Source organism: Rana temporaria, chromosome 8, assembly GCF_905171775.1.
Source record: "Rana temporaria chromosome 8, aRanTem1.1, whole genome shotgun sequence".
NCBI lineage: Eukaryota > Metazoa > Chordata > Amphibia > Anura > Ranidae > Rana > Rana temporaria.
Window position 1 is genome coordinate 72,493,612 of NC_053496.1, and position 26,035 is coordinate 72,519,646.

General features: G+C 41.6%; 1 protein-coding gene across 3 annotated transcripts in view; it reads left to right on the forward strand.

Moving 5' to 3' along the window:
• Positions 1-9,134, forward strand: part of RHOBTB1 (Rho related BTB domain containing 1) — a 129,246-nt gene extending 120,112 nt beyond the window's left edge. For all 3 annotated transcript variants that reach the window (XM_040362003.1, XM_040362004.1, XM_040362002.1), the window contains 3 exons: positions 1,423-1,511; positions 3,252-3,357; positions 6,789-9,134. In XM_040362003.1, coding sequence (XP_040217937.1) covers positions 1,423-1,511; positions 3,252-3,357; positions 6,789-6,961 — 368 coding nt within the window. In that variant the 3' untranslated portion in view covers positions 6,962-9,134. The remainder of the gene's footprint in view (positions 1-1,422; positions 1,512-3,251; positions 3,358-6,788) is intronic.
• Positions 9,135-26,035: the final 16,901 nt, after the last annotated feature.

A 26,035-nucleotide genomic window follows, 5' to 3' on the forward strand; every position in this document is an offset into this window, starting at 1 on the left:
TCAGGTGGGAAATTTCCAATGTTTCTTAACAAAGACAGCACGAGCAAAGAAATTACTGGGATAGAAAGGAAAACATCCCATTAAAACATTGGTCTCAGCTGAAGATTGTGTTGACTATATGGGATGAGACAGTCATACAGTATGAGCAGTGGTAGTACAGTTGTGCCACAACACACACAGGCAATCACTTTTTTGGGACTTCTGTAGACCGCAAAAGTTAAAGCAGCTAGGAAATATTTGACTTTTTTTTTCTACTGATAGCATGATGCTGTATAGTATTGCTAATGAAAATGATATACACTGATTAGTTAATATGCATGTTAAATAAAAAGGAGGGGAGCAAGGTCCCCCGAGGTTCAGATTCTTTATTTCCAAATGATCCCCCTAATGTGGCTAATTAAGAAATTTGAGCTAGTTAGCAGGGCAGGAAAGGCATAAATGTTTTAACTATTGAACGCATTTTATAGAATAGTTGAAGCATTTGTATACCTAATGAAAAATGGTGAAGTTTTTCTCACTGCCAGCTCACTGGAACTTTCCCTAATATCACAGTGGTTCCTGAAATGCTTGCATTCATATGGACGATATGTCGTGGTGGCAAGCAAATTTCAGCGACTTACCACTGGGCAGCACGGATACTTTCAAAGCCTGGACAATCCTAGTTGCAATAATGTAAATAAAGTAACAAATACTGATTACTAATGGAATAATCTCACTGCTACTTTTCGTTTCAAATTACAGTAAAACCTTGGTTTGAGAGTAACTTGGTTTGAGAGCGTTTTGCAAGACAAGCAAAATGTTTTAATACATTTTGACTTGATATACAAGCGATGTCTTGATATACAAGTAGCGTCATGTGACAACTGAATATAAAATAGAAGAGAGATGCCTCTAAGTGTAGCAATATGGTTACATTTAATGAAGGTACAACATTTAGCAACATATTGCTACACTTAGAGGCGCCTCTCTTCTCTTTTATACCCTGTGGCTCCTGCTGGATTTTGCTTCTAATCCCCTTGTGGAGGTTTCCATTTGTGGATGGACATTTTATGGTTACACAACCTATCACATTGCTATAATCTTTTTATATGGACTATAAACTGAAGGACTTATAAATAAATGGTTGCGGAACGAATCGTCTGAGTTTCCATTATTTCTTATGGGGAAATTCACTTTGATACGCAAGTGATTTGGATTACAGGCATGTTTCCGGAGCGGATTATGCTCACAATCCCAGGTTTTACTGTATTATAAAGATGAAGTTACATTTTAACACTTAGCAACATACGGCTAAATGTTAGGTCAGTTTGCATGAAGATTAATAATAGATTCTGCATCCTGTGTATTTTTCTTTTACATCAGCAAATCATTGTATTATTTATAATGGTTGTAATACAGCATAAAATGTGCTTTGTCCTGCAGAACAGCATGCTGTGCAAGAGCTGACCAAAGCTGCAATGAATGGGCTGGATATTGATCAAGAAGCGCTGACTTATCTGGAATTGGCTCAGGTCAGTATTATGACAGTTGTTCCATCAGGCACAGTGCATATTACTGTAGAAGCACTTGGGGCAACCTGGCAGCAGGAGGAGAGCAGATGTAAATGTTAAGTAGGGATTATCTTAGCTGAAGATCAAGCAGTCATGGAATTTTGTCAATCAGACAAGACAAACGCAGATATTCACAATGGCATACTGACATGCAATATTCATAGAGAAAACATTAGCAGTTTTCACATTAATAATATCTACTAATTTAGCAGTATATTAATATTCTAAAATAAATAAATATTATATATATATATATATATATATATATATATATATATTAAAATTAGATGCTGTGTTTGATGTCAATCTGCAAAGGTATATAGAAGCTAAAGCATTGTTCTAATTAATTGGGACTCAAAACAGATTTTGTGATACTTTATTGTGCAAGGGATCATTTTGTCAGGTCCAGGGGGTTATTCTGCCAGTTGTGCTAAGCTCACATTTTTATTTAAGTTATGTAAAGACAGGTTTGTTTTTACCATGGCCATTACTCTTAAAGTGTCTAATTTGCCATGGTCCACAAATAGCTGGCACCTCCTAGTTCCTGCACATCAGGTTCTCTGGTATGCCCATACCTACCCGTCTCCTACTCTCGTATTTGGTTTATGGAAATCCAAATGGGCACCAAAATAAAATATATGCCCATACAGGTGACACAAGTTAAAGTGGATGTAAACCTGATTCATGAAATTTGAGCTGAGCACATATATCTGCAGTATTTTGTTACCTCTCCCATAGCCCCATAGCTCTCTCCTGACCCGTTACTCTGTTATCAGCCTGATAACTCCTGACACTTTAGACAAAATCAGCCTGAATCTTCTGTCAGGGAAGGTTGCTAATATAGATTAGCAGGGAGCTGACCCTATTACAAAACATCTCTGAGAGTCTATGCCTATGATGAGAGGGGGAGTGTGCCTTTCCTCCAATCAGCAATGTTCGCTATCTTGGCTGTATACCCAGACATCACACTCTGTGTTAACCAGGAAAAGAAAATCTCCTAACATGATCTCAACTTTCTATACAGTATATAAATGTGAAGACAGCAGATATGGATGTAAAACCTATGTAGGGAGATTTTGCTCATCCCTGTGTATCATCTATGGCCCCGTACACACGACCGAGTTTCTCGGCAGAATTCAGCCAGAAACTCGATGGGAGACGTATTCTGCCGAGAAACCCGGTCGTGTGTACACTTTTCGCTGAAGAAAACGACGAGGATCTCGTCGGGCCAAATAGAGAACATGTTCTCTATTTCCTCGTTAGTCAATGAGATAAGTTGGCTCGCCGAGATCCTCGGCGGCTTCACAAGGAACTCGACGAGCAAAACGATGTGTTTTGCCCGTCGAGTTTCTCGGACGTGTGTACGGGGCCTGAGGCTGTTCACTTCACTGGGTGTATGGAGGGCTACATCCACTTTAAGTATAATGTCCTGGTCTAATGGTTAATACAATATGTAAAAATAATAAGGGGCTGTACGTGAAATTATAATTATCTGTGTTACTACTTTTAATGTGTGGATTTAGGTATTAATGGCTTGCATAAACACTTAAGGAAAAAGTGAGATAAACTTAGAAACCTAAAAGCTGTTGCCCCACTGTGCTTACTCTGACCAAATGTATTCAAAATACTTGCAACAATGTCAAATGTAATTGTGTTAATTATTGGGCTTTGTATTAACTGAGCTGAATATTTGACTTGCAGTTTCACAATGCACATCAGCTGGCTGCCTGGTGCCTGCACCATATCTGCACGAATTATAACAGCGTTTGCTCCAAGTTACGCAAAGACATCAAAGCAAAATCTGCTGGTGGGTAAATCTAATGCTTTTTGTTCAACCCTGTTCTTTTCACTCTTTGTAGGTAGCCTTTGTATGACAAATATTCATGAGAATGGACTATATTATATAACACGATGAGCTTAAATTATTTAATGCATTTCCCTGAATTCACTGTTACCACCTATTTTGTTAATCCTATCCTATTTTTACAAAGTCATTAAATATTCTAGATGTTAAGCAACACTATTAAACTTGGAAAGATAGTCAGCATATCAAATCTGCTTGTGTGAAGGGGTTAAGGAAATGATCATTTTAGTCGGTATGGTTACTTAGCAACATACTAGACCTCATGTGGGAAAAACTGGAGTGAAGAATAGTACAGGTGTGGCCTATAGCAACCATTTAGATTCCAGTTTATCATTTTCTGCTGCAGGCTAGGAAATTTAAGCATGCAATTACCACCGTCATCCATTGTCCTTCCTACATGGATTCACTGTTTACATTTAAAATGATTTGTGCTTGTCGTCTAGCATCCTAGTGGATGATATGCCAGCTAATTAGAACGTTTTTTAAATAACCTGCTAATAATTGTCACCTGTTGTGACTAATATATCACTTATGGGAGATTGATAATAGATTGTGAATGATATATCAACCTGGTGGATTCAGAGCCTAATTTAACAAAGACCAGAGCCGCCGATGGTAGTACAATGCTGCCTTTTATTGTTGGCTGTACGATACATTGTGGGGAATATACTACAGAAAGCACAACGCTAATCCGGAAAATAGCTAGAGTGACAGCCACGGGATAATTTACTTGTTTTGGATTCAGCCATCACTTCCATTTGGTGACCCAGAAGTTCATTAACCAGGCTATGACAATCCTGAAGCTACACCATCTTTCCATCTGCCCCATTTTTAATTTAACCAGGTCGTCGTATTAAGCCCTGTACACACGGCCCAGAATCTCGTCAGGACGAGTGTACACACACTCCATTCAAAAGAACCGCCGTTCTTTTGAATGGCACGAATGCGGTGACGTCGTCGCGTACGACGAGCATGCGCTTGTCACATTCGATGCCTTGGCTGCTATCTTGCTACACACTACCTATGTCTTGGAAGCTAACGTGCATGCGTCAAAGTCATTTCGAGCATGCACGAGTTTCCTTGGAGAGGTAAGTATACAGACGCTCGGGTTTCTCGGCAGGAAAACACTGCCGAGAATCTCACAACGAGAAAATAGAGAGCAGGTTCTTTATTTTTCTCGTCGAGATTTTCTTTGACGAGAAACCTCAAAGCCTCGTACACACGCACGGTTTACTCGGCAAGAAAGCTCTGCCAGCAGTTTTCTTGCTGGTTCTTGCTGAGAAAACCGAGCGTGTGTACGAAGCTTTAGACCTGCTTAGGGAAACCATTTATTCTAGTGCAGTGCTACTTCTGACTGCTTGGTTTAACAGAAAAACGATTTGCTATTAGTTGGACCTAGTTGTACAATGGAATTGTTTTACACGGATGATTCTATCATGTCTAATGGAGAAGGTTAAAGAACAAAATCTGCTAGAGTATGGAAACTTTAAAGCTAATTATCAGGCAAATTATTAGAACACCAGTTAGTGAAGTTCTGTATTCATTTAAAAATAATTAAATGTACATCTAACTGGATCTGTCTTGATATTGGACTGCTGTCATCCTTTCCCACTTTAAATGGAGGGAGCAGTAGAAGCCAGACAGACTTTGTTGCATGTGTATGTTTTTACCAGGAATATGCTGACAGGAGAAGAGAGCAGAGTCGATGTCTTAACAGTGTGTTGCTGCTCCTTTATTGTCAAATCAGCAAACTGGCACCACTGTATTCCCTATCTGTAAAAGAAAGCAGTGTCACCCTCATGGCTGTGCTGTCTGTAATTCTGTCAAACCAGTTTTGTGATTTAGACATCTTTGCCAATTTTTTTTAAGCTGACGGGGCAGTCCACAAAAATGTAGTTCTGCTTTGTATTTAGCGATTTGTCTGTAGTTGTAAAGCTGTTTTTTTCCTAAAAGAACATGTTATGCCTACCTGCTTTGTGCAGTGGTATTGCACAGAGGGGCCCTGAACGTCCTCTTCTGGGGTACCCTGCTGGTGCTCTTGGTTCCTTCTCTTCTGTGTGCCACACTAGGAAGTCACTACTTATGGGGGTACATCTGCAGGCTTGCTCCTGAACCGGGCTGTGTGCATCTGTAGACACGCACAGTGCAACTTGGCCCTGCCCCAGCTCCCTCCCCACATGATTTTATTGACAGCAGCAGGAGCCAATGACTCCTGCTGTTCTCACTGAGCCTTGTGAGGAGAGGAAAAGAGAGAAGCACTGCTGCATGTAGGCAGGCACAGCACTGGATTGAGATAGGGCTTAGGTAAATATATATAGAGGTGAGGGGGTCATACAAATACTGGATATTCTTTACCTTAAAGCGGGAGTTCACCCATAAAAAAATGTTTACCCTTAGGCCCCGTACACACGACCGAGTTTCTCAGCAGAATTCAGCCAGAAACTCGATCGGAGCTGAATTCTGCCGAGAAACTCGGTCGTGTGTACACTTTCGGCCGAGGAAGCCGACGAGTTCCTCGTCGAGCCAAATAGAGAACATGTTCTCTATTTCCTCGTTGTTCAATGAGGAAAGTTGGCTCGCCGAGATCCTCGGCGGCTTCACACAGAACTCGACGAGCAAAACGATGAGTTTTGCCCGTCGAGTTCCTCGGACGTGTGTACGGGGCCTTAGATTGATGCTCATTTTGTCTAGGGGAATCGGCTAGTTGTATTAAAATCGAAGCTGTACTTACCGTTGTAGAGAGCGATCTTCTCCGCCGCTTCCGGGTATGGTCTTCGGGACTGGGCGTTCCTATTTTGATTGACAGTCTTCCGACACGCTTCCGACAGTCTCTTCCATCGCGTCACGAGTAGCTGAAAGAAGCCGAGCGTCGGTGCGGCTCTATACTGCGCCTGCGCACCGACGTTCGTCTACTTTCGGAAAATCGTAACGTGATGGATGCGACCGTCGGAAGCCTGTCGGAAGACTGTCAATCAAAATAGGAACGCCCATACCCGGAAGCGGCGGAGAAGATCGCTCTCTACAACGGTAAGTACAGCTTTGATTTTAAAACAACTAGCCGATTCCCCTAGACAAAATGAGCAGGAATCTAAGGTTAAAAAACTTTATTTCCGGGTGAACCTCCACTTTAAGGCAGGGAATGCATTAAGGCTAAAAGAGTCCTGCCGTTTGAACTGTTTTTTTTTTTTTTTGCCTTCCTCTGGATCAATGTGGGTATAGAATGTGGGTATATGGGATTGTACGATATTTTTTATTTTATTTATTTATTTTTTATGGTTGAACTGGATGGACTTGTGTCTTTTTTCAACCTGACTAACTATATAACTATGCAATTACCTTTCCCTGCTGTAAAACTGTTCCATTTCTGTTCACAGAAAATCAAGAATATTTTGAAAGACATCGATGGCCACCAGTGTGGTACCTGAAAGAAGAAGACCACTACCAGCGAGTGAGGAAGGAAAGAGAGAAGGAAGACAGTGTCCTTAATAAACACCGGTCAAAACGCAAGTGGTGCTTCTGGGGCTCCTCATCCGCGGCCTTCGCCTAAGCAATGACTTCATTGCAGACTTGAAAAACACATGTGTATGAATTTGTCTTAATGTTCAAACAAGCTGTACAGTAGTTACCTTTTTGAAGCACTGATTTCAATCCACGTGTGTGCATTTAATGTTTTTATAAGATCAAAGCACAATTCACTTCAAGCAGGTCAAAAAGCTTGTTACTTTCAGCTGGAAGGGGGTTCCACGTGGACCCCTTGTGTCACTGGAAAGGTTTGAGGCATGAATAGGCATCAATCACCGATTTTTCAGAATGGTCATCTATTGACTAAGTAAGGCGTGTGGAGGAAAATACATGACACTAAATACAGGGATCTCTAATTTTGGAGCAAATAAGCCAATACAAAGACAAGCGCTTATGCATTATATTGTTATACTGCAGAGTGCAAGCTCCATCTGTTCTGCTCGTACTGTGTTCTTTAAAAGTTGGGATACCATGCAAGATAATTGTTTCACGTTAACCTCTGTCTAGGACAATCATGTTCAAAGCTATATGTGCTTATGTTACTGCTTAAATCCCAGCCCCTCGAAATCAATAAGAATCTTCAAATTCAGGTATTTTTTGAATGAATAATTAGCCTGCATGATCAGCAGTTACAGTGATGCAGAATTTGCCTGTGCCGCTTATAAAATAATCTAGCTAGTTCCTGAGAGGAGGGTCACCTCAGGGCAGGCTAAACAAATATGAAGGCCCAAGGTGAATGTAAAATGTGATGGAGCTTACAATGCTAAAAACTCAACCTGAATCAGTAGCATTAGGTTTTACTTAGCTTGTGGCCTCTAGCCTCAGTGGCTTTACCTTTAAGCGAACCCTGAGCAGCCTGTTGCCCGTGTTAACGTTATAGCAATGTACTCTGCTTAGTTTAAATTTTTTAGTAGCAAGCGTTGCTTTGGAATTCTCAAGGATCTGGCAAAAAGGCACGATTTTGCAAATAAGGCACTTTTTTTTTTTTCTGCTCACTAAAAATCTAAAATTCTTTGTCTCTTTATCTTTAAAAAGTAGATAAAATGAATAGTTAAGTGTTAAGAATAGAGAAGAAATCCCAACAAACTAAGTAATAATTTTTGTGTTTTCTGTATAAGCAGAAATGGAACTATTAATATGTAGGATGTGGACACTACAACCCAGCAGTGACCTGGTTTCCATTATCACTGGAAACTTTCATTTTTTATACTGTCTTACTTTGAATATATCAATATTCATGTTATGTGAAATGCCTACGTTAGACTGGAAGGGCTCTATTCACAGGGATATTCAGGGCAACATATAAACCCTATTCGCAGACAAACCTAAATACGTATCTGCTTCTCATGTAGAATCATGCATTTATTAGCCGTGGTCTTCCACCTTCCGTGCAGAGAAGTAATGATTTAAAGTGAACCTGGCCAGACTTTTTCCTGAAGCTCTATGTGCTTTATACTGTGATGATATATACAGGATGATGTTTTTTTGATTCTTTTGCTTTCTTAGGTGTAGAATATACCTGTCCCATGCATCCTGCTGTTTCCTGTAATCTATCAATGCAGGCTTGCCATCTTGGGTTTTTAGACTAGAAATCTTTATGTGTGATAGACATGTCACAATTAAAATCCAGGACTCCTCAGGGACTGTAAAAGGCCCTTTCACACCTAGGTGCATGCAGTAACATATGTACAGTATATGTAGTGCATTACTGTATGTCTTTTCACAGGCACTTATGCATGCCTTTAAGGGCCAAATGCAGCCAATTATTATTTTTTGCTTTTGTTCTGCACAGAGTAAGGAAAGGTTGTATGTCACAAAGAAAATAGAAATCTCCCAAATAGGGACACAGACGGCAATAAATACCTAACAGTAGTTAAGGCTCTAAATAAAAATAAAAATGTTGGCCAGAACGTGGCTTCAAGGAAAATGCTACATATTTTATTTTATAAGCTATAGGTCTGAACTAGCCACATAGTAATGAATGGCCTTTTTTACCTGACTACATGTTTATGCGATAAAATACTTGCATTTTATGGCAGGTAATAGACCCTTGAATGGGCCTTTAAGACACCTTTTACACTGGGGCGTTTTTTAGGCGATTTAGCGTTAAGAAAAGCGCCTGAAATAAGCTGCATCTGCAATCCCAATGTGAAAGCCAGAGTGCTTTCGCACTAAAGCGCCTGAAAAATGCCCCAGTGTGAAAGAGGTCTTAGCGTTAAAAAAAGCACCTGAAAGAAGTTGCATCTGCAATCCCAATGTGAAAACCAGAGTGCTTTCACACTGAGGTGCTGCGCTGGCAAAAAAAAGTCCTGCAAGAAGCTTCCTTGCAGCACTTTAGGAGCGTTGAATACACCGCTCCTAAAGCCCCCTTCCCATTGAGGGAGCTTTTTTTAACGCAAAAGCGCCTGAAAATGCCCCAGTGTAAAAAGGGGTCTTAGCAGAGCTTTACCAGCGTTTTTCGGGCAGTGGCAGTGTGAAAGGGCTCTGAAAGCACTCAGGCTTTCACATTGAGATTGCAGATGAAGCTTCTTTCAGGCGCTTTACAGGCTTTTTTTTAACGCCAAAGCGCCTGAAAAACGCCCCAGTGTCATAGGGGCCTTATAGTATATAAGGCGATAATAGTAACAGGTTTTCATTGTAACAGAATCACACTAATTATGTCACATGTGACAAGGGATGGACCTAATAATGGTCATAGATGACTTCTTCAGGAAACATTACTCTGTTTATTTTGTCAGGTTTACATTAAACCATAAACTTCCAAGTGAATTTTTTGACGTCACATAAGCTGTAGCTCGATGCATTTCATTCAGACACTATGTTCGGGATGTGCATAGGGAAATTCCCTTTTGTTATGTAGTGAATTTACAGTATATGCTCCTGTGTATCAGTATTTCTTTCAAATACCTTCTCTTTCTTATTTAAATTTGGTTGTTGTGTGAATTTTCAGTGTTAATTATAAAAAACAATGTGTATACAATAGGAAGAGAACCAGAGCTGTTTCTGGGCCAATTCATCGTAATCTATATTATAGCAGGTATGGTCTTCTATTGGAGCTATACTTGCCATGACTGAATAAATGCTCTAATATAGCTAAGAATAATATCTATCTAATGTAGCAACATGGTACCAAATGGCCCAAATTGCCTACCTAGCCTAAGCAGAACCATAAATATAAAGGAATAATGAGCAAAACTGCTCAAATAAACCTTAAATACAAGCCCTGTATGACAAAATGTGATTACTGTTGGGATAGGCATAAAGATGTACTGATGCTGGGTATGTTTTACATATTCTGGTATCCATTATCCTATATATGTGTTTGTGAATGTTAGTCCTTTGTGTATTTTAGCTTTTAAGACCCTTTACATTTTATGATATGTTAAACAGATACACTGTATTTGAGCACCAAAAACACTATTTAATTCATTTTTAGTATTCAAAGCAAACTGCCCCATCCATCCAGGTCTCAATGCTTTATTTTGCTGAGAACTCACTTTCAAAAATTCTCCCTAGCATTTCTGGCTGTGGCCATCTTGAGTAAGGGCAGATGATTCATGTAGCATTTACTTCCTGGAATCTAGCTGCCCTTAGCTCAGTCGTGCAGCCAGGAGGGTGTGCTTAGCTGAGAAAACTCTGCCTCCCCTTTGAAGACTCCTGGGATATTTGACATAATTTCCCTAGGCCTGGAAACCAGAAAGTAACTAAAAAAACAAGTAAATATAATATACCTTCCTATCTATTTACTAATGCTAGCGGCATAAGGATTCAAAATGGTCAATGTTGTTTGAGAGAGTGAATTTCCACTTTAAAGGCTGAGTTCAGTGAAATGGACTGTGCAGTCAAGGGGTTACCAGTAGGTTAAAATACACTGGGCCATTTTGAAACATATTGCCCAATGTAAATGCTGTAATTATGGCAATTACTGAAAAACTACCATTGTTGGCAATGCGCTGTTGCTAGGGTGTGGCCTGCGTTGACTGCTCACCCCCAACATCAAGTGGGCGCTCTCCCTCGTTCACAAGCCACAGTTCGCTTTCTTTCCTCCTGCAAAGGACGAGCGCAGATTTTTTTCTCCAGGCTTTGAGGGTGCCACAAATTGCCTACAGCTATTGCAATTACATTAGGCAATATTTTTCAAATCTGCACAGTGTGTTTTAACCTACTGGGGCCCATTGACTGCATAGTCCATTTTAATCAGAAGGTGAACCTAGCCTTTAAGTTCTAAGGATTCTCATATTACAAACACAGAATTTGATGTGTTTCCTTGCACATCACTAACATTTTTCTCTGAAACCATTTAGTTACCGTAACCTTATCCTGTCCATAGGCGTGCGCACAGGGTGTGCCAGGTGTGCCCAGGCACACCCTAATCATCCTGTGCAGCACAGATTCCCCCTACTGCCCTCCCCTCCCACCATGCTCCCGGCTTCTCTCCGCTCCTCTGCCACCGGCTGTTGCTGCGGAGATGTTTTAGGATGAGAGGGGGAAGGGGCTGGTAAATATGTAATTTACCGACCCTTCCCTTTCTGAATGAACATGTGTGAGTTATTGGTAATGTGTGTTTGAGCTTTGGGGTGCACACCCTAATGGAATAGGCTGCACACACCTATGATCCTGTCATTAGAGAATTATGGAAGCTGCTATTATAATAATAACAAAATCTACATGCCTGGCTTTCATACTGATTCTCTGGATTCGGTGCTCTTGGAACAAGTATTACATTTCTGAATTCTCAAGCTGTTCTGTGTCAGTGATTTCAATTTTTTTTTTTTTTAACAGTAAAATAGTGATTTCAATTTTTAAAGTCACCTAATAGGCAGGGCAGCCAGGCAGCTAGCATTTCTAAAGGGATATGTAAGCAACAGCAGCTTACATGTATTTTTCTCAGTAAATTAGGAAAATCCTTTGACACTACAGGATTAAATTATCCCGTCTCCTATAAATAATGATGCTGCTAAATATAGTTTAATCTCTAAAATTTATATTTAATTGTCAAATTTTTGTGAAGATGATGCAAATTATGTCTCGGACTTTAATTCCTAAAACAGAAGGTGTCTTGCATAAAGTACCAGTCACTGACATTCACAAATATATGTAATGGAATGTTTGTATATAGACCTTATACAGTACATACTGCAGTATTATTATTTTTTGTGCACCTGTGTACAGTACATACTTTATACTGTATATTACCCACCATTTCACGCTATTTAGAGGCTCTCTTTAGTATTTTTTTGGTAGACTGCTGAACAGCAAGTAAGCAACCTGTCTTTCCCTTCAGTAATATTTAGGCTTCTTAAACAAGTTTAAAGCCCAACTGAAGCATCATACCTTTTCATCTCTTTATAGTGCACAGGTTATGATTTGTGCTAGGAAATGCCTTTAAAATATATTTTATGCTTGGTGAAAATGCTGCTCCCTGCCTTCATACTGCATTGCTCTGTGCTGGCAGAGCTGAGTATCAGCCACACACCTCAGCACAAGTGTCCTCACACAGACCTCTGTTGATGACACATCAGAACAGGTCTCTGTGCATTACTGCACTGGATCTTTTCTGTTGCTATTAGACTGCAGTCATATTAATGACACCTGGCACAAGTTTCTATAATGAGAAAATAAAGGTATTGCTCTAAAAATGTTTTTGTTAAGTTCTGTGACTTCATTTGGGCTTTAAGTACAGTTGAACCTCGGATTACGAGGATAATCCGTTCCAGGAGTATGCTCGTAATCCAAAGTACTCGCGAGTTTTCCCATTGAAGTCAATGGAAACGAAAATAATTTGTTCCGCATTGACTTCAATGGGATGCACTACCGAATGCGGCCAGAGGTGGGGGGAGCTAGAGAGCGCCGAAAACAGCTGAAAAGGTCTGAGGACACTTCGGCTCGGCTCCTGCGCCCCCGTACCTCAGGCCAAATGAGGTACTGTAGGCCTATTTTGGCTTCTGCGATCCCGTACATCAGGCCAAATGAGGTACTGCAAGCCTATGCTCGCAACACTTGCAAACTGAGTCAGAATAAAAAAAAAAGTTGCTCGCAAATCAAAATGCTCTCTAACCAAGTAACTCTTAAACCGATGTTCCACTGTATATCTTTAAATGGTATCTATATGACCACTATACGGGCAGCTTGTATTCTAGGCTCATCCTTTCTCAATAATGGATATTTGCTAGGGATATGCCACTTTCAGTAGAAAAAAAAAAGCTTTCAATGGAAGTGTAATATTCAAGGGGTCTTGGATCCCTCTTCACTTCTGAACCCATTCTGATTGCAGTCGGCTGTTTTGGATTTTTTAGTCTGAAAACAAAGACAAGAATGTTTCAGTCTAAATCCCTGCTCATCACATCTCCATTGCAGGGGATTCCCTCTTTTTACTGAAATGGGAGAACTCTTTTAGGAGGGAGTATCCTTTGTAGGACTACACCTATAATCATGAGTAATAAGGGTTGGTTAGTATGTAATAAAGCATTTGTAGAATTATAGGAAAGCATTCTAACCCCAGAGTTGTAGAAAGCCATATTCCATTGACTGAAATTCAGGTTTTTACAGGGTCCATTCTTGGCAATGCCATTAACAGCTTAGTTTAGCATTGTAGATACAGGTGCTAATAACACAGGATAACTCTGTTGCAATATACCAGCAAAATGAACAGAATAAAAAGTCTTAGAAAAAAATGATTGATATTGTTACTGATTAGGTGGGGGAAATCCAATCAATTCATTTACATTGGGTATTGATTGAAAATATGAAAGTGGCAATCCACAATCACTCTCTAACGTCAGCTCTGACCCGTTGGGAATAACGTTTCAGCAGTCGGTTTTTCACAACCAAAGCTTAGTTTGTAAACTTGCCAAATGTTACAACTCTACTAACACATCTGGGGTATATGCAATAATATCCTGTTGTAATCTTAAATGTCAATTGATTTAACCAAGTGGCTGGTTCATTTGGTTAATACAGCCTATGGCCTTTATCTTTGTGGTTATTTTATGTTTTTTATTTTGCAAAAAAAGAAAATGTCAATAAACTTGTTTAAATATAAAGCTTTGTTTGTGTGTTTTTTATTTTTTTTTGTCTAAAAGATTAAGGGCCCATTGGGACTATGCATTAAGTTAACATGTGTGTTAAAGTAGTTGTAAAATCTCAGATATGAAATATGAAAAATAGGATTTTTTGTACTCACCATAAAATCCTTTACTCTCGTTAATGGACGGACACAGCCTTCTCAAGTCTTGACAAGTGGGTTATGTTCCTGTTCACAGGAGAGGACTAGGCAGAACATGTTGGATAATTAAATACATGTTACTTTAAAGCGGAAGTAAACCCATCAATTTAACAGTTTGAAAAAGCAGTTACATTCCTGGCATGCTGGGAATGCTAACTGTCACATTGGTTGTGCTATCAACCAAACTGTCAAACCATCCAATGGCTGGTGTCATAACTGATCACATGTGCAGCATCATGGCAGTTGAAGATTAAACAGAGGCCAAGATGGCAGCTTCCTTGCCTGAAAATTATAGGAGGGTTTACTTCCACTTTAACAGAGTTGAACAGCCCTGCCCAGGGGGCGGTCCCTCTGGACATAACCCTCCTCCTTGCAGCATGCAGCCTCAGTTCGTAACAAACAGTACAAACCTAAAAAGGAGGGGTGGGTGCTGTGTCTGTCCATGGACGACAGAGAAAAGGATTTTATGATGAGTACAAAAAATCCTATTTTCTCATATCGTCCATGGACGGACACAGCCTTCTCAAGTCTTGACAAGTGGGACGTCCCCAAGCAGTGTAAAAAAACGAGGGGTGGGAACAGTATCAGTAAAAATAAACAACTTCACGTCCTTCTCCTTGCTAGGCAGAAAAAAACTGAGGCTGCAGGGAGGAGGATTATGTCCAGAGGGACCTCCGCCTGGTTAAAGTAACATGTATTTACTTATCTAACATGTTCTGTCTAGTCCTCTCCTGTGAACAGGAACATAACCCACTTGTCAAGACTTGAGAAGGCTGTGTCCGTCCATGGACGATAAGAGAAAAAGCATTTCCCTTTATAGCATGGATTTGCAACCTCGGCACTCCAGCTGTGGTGAAACTACAAATCCCATCATGCCTCTGCCTCTAAAGCCCTACACACACGACCGGGATTCCGGGACAGTGAATGGAGGCGCACCGAACCCCTGCTGTGAGCTGCTCTGTTCCTCAGTGTGAACCCAGCCTAAAGCTGTTGTTTGTGCAATATTGATATATTATAATATTATATAATATTGATATACATTATATCCGTATATGTTTGCAATCATTTTTTTTTTAAATCTGGCAAACACCAGATGCTCACATCAGTTTGGCACTCAACTGGCAACATCTTCTTCATGGAAATAAAGTTGAATGAGTTTCCACAGCTCAGCGGCTTGTTGCTTACCACGTCTACCTTGCAACACTGGGGTTCTCTGGTTTTGAGGTTAATTGGCTCCTCTCTTAAAAAAAATTATATATATATATATATATATATATATATATATATATATATATATATATATTGGTCTTAGTATGATGTACATCCAAGTGCGCCCAAGATGCTTGCCCTGCCTCATATCTGCTCCAACACTAATTCGATAAGCGCTGTGTTCCCCCAGGTAGAAAAGCACTATAGAAATTTAAAACAAAATAGTAACAAATATAAAGAATGGGTAAGCATATATAATGGCATAGCCAACTTTCTATGCATGTTTCACAAATAGTCCAGTCTTATTAAAACTGAGCACTTTTTAAAGGGTCAGTGAAATATTAGCTGGAACACATGGACTAGCTCAGCCCATGATTTCTTATAGGTTTTGCAATGCACATACCATAGTTTCTAAGCTGTTCCTGTCCATGTCACCTCTTTACACGCTCCTGAACCACCTATTGCATTCTCCGGATAGGATAAATAATTCCAGAAGCCACAATTGCATTCCCCATAAAATAAATAAGGGTGCTTTCACACGGGCTTATCCGTGTACGGACTCCGCTTTGCTCAGCAGGGATCTGATCGGATGACAGGTCCATCTCCGCTCACTGTGCAGAGATGGACCTGTCAAAGCCCCGCTCTCCTCTATGGAGATCGGATGAAAACGGACCGCCAGTCCGTTTTCATACGATCCTATCCGATTTTCAAGACGAATGGAAAATAGGGTTTCCATCCGTCTGTATTTCACGGACAGGATCAGATTGGATAGCAACAGGTGTCAGCGGACATGACATCCGCCGCTCCATAGGGCTGAATGGAGCACCCGATCAGGTCCGCCTGAAAAACTGACAGGCGGACCTTGATCGCAAAATGTGGAAAATTAATTACTGCGCTCTAAATGTGATATTAAATGGGAAAGAGCTGTGGCAACTGTATGTGAGACACACACAATCAATAAACTGAAAAATAATAAGCTGTGCTAAAATAAGTGATGAGGTCAAAATAAAGTGACAAATATTAACAGTGCATCAGACAAAAGAAAGCTTGTGAATTAACATGGGAGTCTATGGAAGTGGTGCCCAGTTTGACAAATCGGTGCTCCCCGGCCATAGGTCCCCTGGACAACAAACTTTGCACACTTGTAGGTGAAAAGTGGGGCTACATGTGTGCTGGGTCCCCAAAGTCCGGGAGATCAGGCGCAAAAAGGTGACTCGAGTATAAGCCGAGGGGGGCATTTTCAGCACCAAAAAAATGTGCTGAAAAACTCGGCTTATACTTGAGTATTGGCTGAGAGTGCTGATCAGGAGCCAGACGGCTGCTGGTTTTCCATCATGCTCATCCGACAGAAGCCGGCTAAACGGCAGACACAGCAGGCCATTAACTTGAATAGGCTGCTGCACCTGTGCAAAATGCAGGAACAGGGCCCCTGTGCCTTTTTAAACTTGCATCCATGCAGTTTCCCACACCCAAAAACGCGTTGCGTTTTCAGATGCCTGCGGGCGCCATTAAGAATATTACATGCACAAATATTGCCTGTGGGTGGGGGAATGTGTGCAATTTACACGCATTGCCGCACTCACATATATGTGAACCTAGCCTAAATACATGTTCAGTGTACACCTACCTTCCATTCTCTTATACATTTGTTTTTAAGCATAAGAATCATATGCAGTCCCACAGGCAGCAATACTGAAGCTTAATGACAACTTGAAGGAACATGACAACTACTACGTGCCATTTGTATAAACACTTAAAGTGAATGTACAGTAAATACACACATGTTTAATGACAAACATCACCTCCAACCTTTCCCCATATTATGAATATAATAAGAACTGTGTAGTGAGTCTGGAGTCACAAGTCTGTTTAAACTGGATTTTTTCTAAAGCATGTATGTTTCTAAAGTCAGTACATGGGGCTGCTCAGACTCTCATTATTATACATTTTTATCTGCTCAGACTCTCATTAACCACTTCAGCCCGGAAGAATTAGCTGCTCAATGACCAGGCCATTTTTTGCGATATGGCCCTGTGTCGCTTTAACTGACAATTGCGCGGTCGTGCGACGTTGCACCCAAACAAAATTTTTATTTTTTTCCACAAATAGAGATTTCTTTTGATGGTATTTGATCACCTCTGCGGTTTTTATTTTTTGCGCTATTACAAAAAAACACAATATTTTGTACTTTTTGCTATAATAAATATCCTCAATAAAAAAAAAAAAGCGAATTGTTTCCTCAGTTTAGGCCGATATGTATTCTTCTACATATTTTTGGTAATAAAAATTGCAAAAAAGCGTATATTTTGTATGGTTTGCGTAAAATGGGGGATACATTTATGGTATTTTTATTATTATAATTTTTTTTTACTAGTAATGGCGGCAATCTGCGTTTTTTATCGGGATTGCGACATTATGGCGGACATATCGGACACTTTTGACACATTTTTGGGACCATTGGCATTTATACAGAGATTAGTGCTCTAAAAATGCACTGATTACTGTGTAAATGTCACTGGCAGGGAAGGGGTTAACACTAGGGTGCGATCAAGGGGTTAACTGTGTTCCCAAGTGTGTGTTCTAATTGTGGGGGATGGGACTAACTATAGGAGATGAGAGATCGTGGTTCCCAGCTCGTAGGAACTCGCGATCTCTCTCTCCTCTTCTCACAGAACAGGGATTTTTGTGTTTTCAAACACACGTGTGCCTCTTGTGCCTGCGATCGCGCATGGCCGGCGGTCATCGCGACCACAGGTCACGAGCATCCGCTTCCACGCCTGCTATCCCGCATAAAAGGGGCCCACATACAGCAAGCGGTTAATATTCATTTTTATCTGCTCTAGTATTACCAGTCAGATTAGATGAATCAATTGCATACCGTGTTTCCCCGAAAATAAGACACCGTCTTATATTTATTTTTCCTCCAGAAATCACACTATGGCTTATTTTCGGGGGATGTCTTATTTTTTTTACCGGCAAGTATGGTACAACAGTATGGAGCCGTCCTTACCGTATTTATGGGGCTGCCGACACCTCTCCGGTCACTTAGAGATACTGTGGAGCAGATAAGAAGGGCTGCAGGACTTCTTTACAGCTCCTGAGCTCCGCACCAGTACATTACGCCTATCACGTCTTGTTTTCCCGCCCGCGCCGCTACGCATACGACACGCCATCGCTACAACTTATTTTCGGGGATTCGACACGCCATCGATACGTCTTATTTTCGGGGGGATGTCTTATATTTCGATCTTGCGTCGAAATCCCGCTACGGCTTATTTTCGGAGTACGTCTTATTTTCGGGGAAACACGGTAAATAGCAGACACAGTCTGATCATTTTAACCACCAAAACATTGCTGGCAGAAATGCTGCATGGGCTACTTTGCGTAGGGTTTGTTCATCTCTCTCTATGCAATCCATGAACACTATTCCGTGGTTTTAAACAAATCAGATTTTTAAATTATCCATTCATGCTCCTCCATTAACTATAGGCTATTTTTCCTTGGAGGAAAGCCTGCCCCAAACAGTTTACACAGCTCCATCCTGTCCTCCTCTCAGACCAGCCGTTAGGATGAGTGCCCCCTAGTGGTACAAGAGTTAGCACCAACCTTCTGAGCCCTGTACATGCGCAGTGATGTTTCTTGTTGACCTCCGCAGCTTCAACTCTTTCTCCTGTCGCAGCCACTGAGCTAGTCTGCTTAGCGGAGAGCACAATGCACATATAAGGGGCTCAGAAAAAGGACAGTGCTCCCTTCTGTACTACTAGGTGGCGCTCATCCTAACAGCTGGTTCGTCCTAGAGAAGAGGACAGGATGGAAAATATCAGAAGTGTTTGGGGCAGTGATTAGTTGCTAGAGGTTACAGCACATGATTTCTTCTTGTTGATTAATTGCTAGAGATTACTGTACAGTAATACTGCTCACTGATTGGTTGCTAGAGGTTACAGCACATATCTTCACTGCAGAGGGGCATGATATACATATGAATGCCACCTTTATTAACATATGAATGCCGTCATCCTCAGCTATTTACATATGAATGTTGTCGCTATTTACATATGAATGCTCCCGTTATTTACGTATGAATGATGGTTATTTACATGTAAACACAGGGTCTGCAGGTGAGTCAACTGTACACAATAGGGCAGAGCTGGGCAGCATTAGTAGCAGCACTTCACACTGAGATATTAGGGCACAGCACAGGATTAAAACTTCAAGGGAAAAGGGAATTTAAACTGGAATAGTTGGCAAGTATGAGGCAGCAGCTCTGGGCCCCACAACAATGACAGGGCCCAGGGCAGCTTCCCCGTTTGCCCTGCCTTAAAGGTGGCCCTGTTTGTAGGAGGCCCTGTTTGTAGGGGCTTCCACCCGCAATCCTAATATTTAATGGTTGGCTTTCTCCCAAACTGGCTCTACTGGGAATGTGAATGACTATGGTTAGTAATGAGAAATTGTAAGATTCTTTGAGGCAAGGCACTAATCTGAATCTGGTCTTATATTTTCTGTAAATCACTGCAGAAAAGTGAACAAAATAGAAAGATGTTATGCAAAAAAAATAATAGCACTTAACAGGGTAAGTAAAAAGGGATATATCCATAATTGACCCCCATAACCTTAAAACATTTCCCTCTCTTAAAGCGGTAGTAAACCCGCTGCTTTTTTTTTTTAAACCTGAAAAGCACCGCATACTAGCTCAATATGAAATACTTACCTCGGAACGAGGTGAGAGGAACTTACCTGGTCCACGCCGAGGGAGATGTCGTCTTTCCTCGGCGTGTCTTCCGGGTATCGCCGCTCCAGCGCTGTGATTGGCTGGAGCGGCGATGTCATCACTCCCGCGCATGCGCGCGGGAGACTTCTCCCCCCGGCAAGGTCCGGCGGCTGCCGGGCCTTTAGCCGAGGATCTCCGCTGCGCATGCGCCGCTGCTGTCAGCGGCGCATCGCGGGGGGAATATCCTTACAGGTTTAGGAGATATTCTTTATACCTACAGGTAAGCCTTATTATAGGCTTACCTGTAGGTTAAAGTGGTAGTACAGAGTATACTACCACTTTAACTAAATAGTAGTGCCTGAAACAACTGATCAAAGTCCTTTTTAAGGTCTGTTTAAACAAAGGTATTTTGGACTATTGTGAAATAATCTTTGTTGGCTCTGTAATATCTGTTTATCAAACACTGGATATCCCGTGTTTTGGCATCTAACTGGATTGCAAAGAGTTTGTTTGTGATCAAGTTAATGTTTTATCTAACTAACGTTGTAATCAGGTGATACACAAACCTTGTGAACATAATCATTACCTTGTCCCGTGTAAGAAAGTAAAAACATTTTTAAACTTAGTCCCCTTTCACACTTATACGACTTGTAGCACGTTTTTTGGATGGCAAACTCGTATGACAAGTCATTCTTCATGATTTTCAATGACTACCATTCATACTGGCACGATTTTAAGTCGCGTCGACTTCAAAGTAGTTCCTGCATTACTTTTTTTCTGAAGTCGGATCAAAGTCGGATTCCGTATTAACAGATCGGACTTTGGCATGCGACTTGTGCATGAAGGGGAACTCCACGCCAATAAAAAAAAAAAACAGCATGGGTTCCCCCTTCATGAGCATACCGGGCTCTTCGCTCTGGTATGGATTTTAAGGGGAACCCCCACTCCGAAAAATCTATACCAGACCCTTATCCGAGCACCAGCCCGGCCGGTCAGGAAAGGAGGTGGGGACGAGCGAGCGCCCCCACTCCTGAGCCGTACCGTGCCGCATGCCCCAAAGCACCTTGCCCCCATGTTGATGAGGACAAGGGCCCCTTCCCGACAACCCTGGCCGTTGGTTGTCGGGGTCTGCGGGCGGGGGCTTATTGGAATCTGGGAGCCCCCTTTAATACAAAATAGGGGATAGATTTATAGCATTTTTATTATTATTATTTTTTTACTAGTAATGGCGGCGATCAGCGATTGCGATATTGCGGCGGACACATTGGACACTTTTGGCACATTTTTGGGACCATTCACATTTATACAGCGATCCCTGCTATAAAAATGCATTGATTACTGTATAAATGTGACTGGCAGGGAAGGGGTTAACACTAGAGGGCGATCAAGGGGTTAATGTGTTCCCTAGGGAGTGATTCTTATTGTGGGGGAGGTGACCGATCGGTGTCCCTATGTACAAGGGACACACCATCAGTCTCCTCTCCCTGACAGTACGTGGATCTGTGTGTTTACACACACAGATCCACGGTCCTGCTCAGTAACTGGGCAATCGCAGGTGCCCGGCGGCAATCGCAGGTGCCCGGCGGCAATCGCTAGTGCCCGGCGGCCATCATGGGCGCTGGGCACGCGCATCGGGTCCCCAGTGATGCGGCGCGCACTTGCCCCCTAGTGGTTTGTGAAGGCACAACGTCATATGACGTCCGCCCAGAACAAGAAGGTCTTTCTCCCGCCGTCATTTGATGGCGGGCGGTGGACAGGTGGTTAATGTGGAGGGTAGCCTCACTGACCAATAAATAGGATCAGGGAATGGGAGTTAACGGCATTAACATGTTAACGTCATTCAAAGGTTCCTTCCACTCCTTATAAACCTGCATTTTTCATTCAAATTATACCTTGTGATTCTGTCAGAATGGTTCTAGTTCAGGCCCTACCGGTTATATGGTGACAGCTGTTTCAAAACTGTTCCCGCCTATCACACTATCACATGAGCCTCTGATGGAGACTACAAGCAGCCATGCTGACACGCATTGCCCAGACATGGATCACCATTGTTATGGTCAGGAAGCTGGTCCAGAGCAAGGATGTGCAGCCAGTGCTGTAGTGCATGCATGTGGACAGGAAGTGGCTAAAGGAGGCTGGAGAATGAAAAAAGGTTTCATGGAAACACATGAAAGTTGAGGAAAGGCAGTTTATGTATATTAGCAGTTTATATTTACTAGTGAATGCAGGGTTCCTAATTTTAAGAAAACATTTTAATCTAGACACGGGTTCATTATAGACTGACTATATTTAAATTCTGCATCTTCTGAGTATTGTGATATGCAAATTTAAATAATAACTGAACTGTATCAACTCATAAATACACAAATGGAATTCATAAAAGAGTAGGTATCGAAAATGACTCAGAGACTTTTGACTTTGGTGCTAGGGGTGATAGTTTTACCCAGAATGGCTGGGGGAGTCCATGTTGATGCGGGGTGATTTTTCCGGTTGACGTGAAACAGGAGAAGTTCTGTTTTGGAACCATTGAGTTTAAGATAACTGTTTGTCATCCAGTTATCTATTAGAGTGAGGCCCCGTACACACGAGAGGATCGATCCGCTGGAATTGATCCACGGACCGGCTCCAGCGGATAGATCCCCTGGTGTGTACGATCCAGCAGATCTGTTTCCGTGGATTTTTGTCCCCGGTGATGGATTTCCATTCCAACGGATTGATCCGCTGGTCTGTACAGACTCACCAGATCAATCCGTCCGAATTCATCCCCCACATGCGTCGTAATGATTCGACGCATGTGTGGAATTCCTTATATGACAGCGTCGCGCACGTCGCCGCGTCATCATCGCGGCGACGGCGCGACACGTCACAGCGGACGGAATTCCGCGGGGATTTTGATCTCATGGTTAGTACAACCATGAGATCAAAATCCGCCAGAGGATTTATCCGCGGAAACGGTCCCCCGGACCGTTTCCGCGGATAAATCCTCTCGTGTGTACCCGGCCTAAGGCATTTCTCTAGTCCAAGAGAATGATCCTTTTTGTTGCAGATGCGGAAAAATACAGTTGTGTGTCGTCTGCATAGGAGTGGTAAAGTAACTTCTGGTTACTGATGAACTTCATTTTTCTCGGCTCGTCGTAGTGTTGTATGTCACCGCGTTTTGGACTGATGGAATTTGGTGTGACAGTGTGTATGCAAGACAGCTTGAACGGAATTCTATCAGAAAAATCCGTCTGAGTTTATCCCAACGGAAATTCAGATTGTGTGTACGGGGCATTAGTCTTCTTTCTCCCACAGACCAGACAATGAAAGGAAAAACAGCACACTGAGGAGCTCATCTCTATCCCGCAGCTGTCTGCTCCTATCAGCATGCTCCTTGTTAGCACATGAGCAGGTCAGCACAGCTGATTGCCTCCTTTTGTGGCTTCTCTCTTTTCCAGTCTGTTATACAGAAGATTGCTATAGACTTATACCAAGTAAAATTAAGGTACTTACGCTGACTGCTCTTAAAAATATACCAAAAACAGAACTCCGGGGTTTACTGTGACTTTATATCATTTGTTTGGGCCAAGCTGACCCAAATAACTACTTCCTTCACTAACACATGCTCCTGATGGGAGCTCTGTATAAACTTCAGCTACATACAGTATACAACGTGTATTCTGACAAGGTGTTTCCTATCTTGTTCCCAGAGGAAAATCAAGCACTGCTCAGCCATTCATAGAAAGCCTTGTAATTTATGAATGAATACAAAGCTTTCTATGATTGGAGGGGTAGGCAGCTTGGCTGAAAAGCAAGTAACTATTTAAAGTCACAGTAAACCTGGAGCCGCGCTTTAATATGTATGATTTTTATGTGATTTTTTTTATTGGCATGCAGTTCAGTTTTATCTTTCCTAGATAAAATACTGCTTTTGTTTTTCTCTAGGGCTAGTGACCTATAATCTAGGTATGTTGTTGTGTGGTAATGTTTGAGGGACATGCCTGGTGTTTATATTGGCCTATTGCTTCATTTGAGATAATGTGACCATATGCTTAAAGTGTTAATAAACCCAGGGCCCTGCATTCATTATACCTGGTCTTCCACAATACACAGCACATGGAAATGCAATAGTTTTAGTAAATATAAACTGCTAAATATCTTTTCTCATCAGCAGTATATAGCAGTCTTATGACTTCTATTAGTGTCTAGGTGGTAGTGTATTTAGGTTTTGTGCTGCCCTAGTCCTGACTAAACTTGTGCACCCCCTAATTTAAATATCACCCACCCCTTCCTGTAAAGGCCACACCCCTTGCTGTTTAAGACCCGCCCTGAAAATTTTGTGTGGGGACACTAGTTCTGAGGGCCTGGGGTGGCAATGGAGTCCCTTAATTTGCATAGATTTCCTCTCACTTTCTGTTTTAAAAAATAAACTGTCCGGGGCTATAACCTTCCATTATCCAAAATGAAAAAAAAAAAGTGTTGTCTATAGTTCTACATTAAGCACAAATTTCTAATAATTTTATGAAGAGGACTAAGAAGATAAAACCATGCCAATGGTGCAGCAGAAAACATATACCGCAGTGAGAAAGGTTTGTGGTCCAGGATGATAGGACAGCCAAAATTACAAGCACACTAAGAGTGTAGCGCAAACTGGCGGGGACTCTTTCCATGCTGCCCCCCTGCAAAGTGCTGCCCTAGGCCTGGGCCTTGTTGGTCTAGGCCAGGATACAGCGTTGTGTCTAGGTAAAGCTTGTAGGAAGAGTTTTCATTCTGCTCTGACTGTTCTATCAGGCTGCATGACCCCTGACCTTCTGTCTGGACAATGAAAAAAAAACCTATCTGCAAATACACACCAAACTGAGCATGTGCAGCGTCTCCTAGTCTCTGTTCTATCAAGAGAGGAATTGGGGACTGTGGAAAAAGGAGAGGATCAGGATCAAACAGCCTTTTTACACAATGCACAGGATAACCACTTAGGTTCCACGGTAAGTATAAGAAGCATGCTTTACTGTATATACAGACTGTTTTTTACTGTTGTGGTTTAGTAACACCTTAAAGCTGAGCTCTGGACAAAAAAAAACAAATTCTCAATAACTACAAAGGACATAAGTCCACTCTGTGATCACTAGGGTTGAGCCGAAACCCCCCCCGCAGATCATGCGAACAGGCAAAAAAAAACTTAAAGTCTATGGGACACAAACCTGAAAAATCAAAAGTGCTAATATTTCATGTTTAATGGATTTTTAGGAGGACGAGGACCCATATGACATTTAAAAGAAAAAAAATTGGCGCAGGGTTCCCCTTAATATTTATACCAGACAGCTTTTTTTCTCAGAAAATAGGTGCAGGAACTCAACCACGACCCGTTCAGATTTCACAAACAGTAGAAGGGTCTTAAAGGGGCATAAAATACCAGAATTGCATTACATACAGAGTGCAGAGTTCGGGGGGTTACAAAGCTGTCACTTGTAAACACAGAAACCAGACTTTTGTGTATACAAGTGATTGTGGTGAGCAGGCACCAAAGGGTCTGAGCCAGAGGAACTGAGTTCCCCCTGAAAAAAAGCCCTGATACCAGACCTGAAGGGCCTGATATGGAATTTGGGGGGGACCCCCACGCATTTTTTTTTAATTTTGCTTTGGGGTTCCTCTTAATATTCATACCAGACCCAAAGGGCCTGTTAATGGACTAAGGGGGGAACCCATGCCATTTTTTTTCAATGCTTTTATCTGTATTGCTGGGACCCGACAAATCATTAAAGCCGCGAGTAGTTTTAAATTACTTTTTTCCTTTAGAAATTTCATTTTGTGCAGGGACTCTTATAAACACGGGAAACATGCGCTACTTTACAGGCATACTATACACACCCCCCCGGGTACGAAATTTAAAGGAATATTTTACTTTTATTGTTTCACTTTAAGCATTATTAAAATCACTGCTCCCGAAAAAAATGGCCGTTTTTAAAACTTTTCTTTGC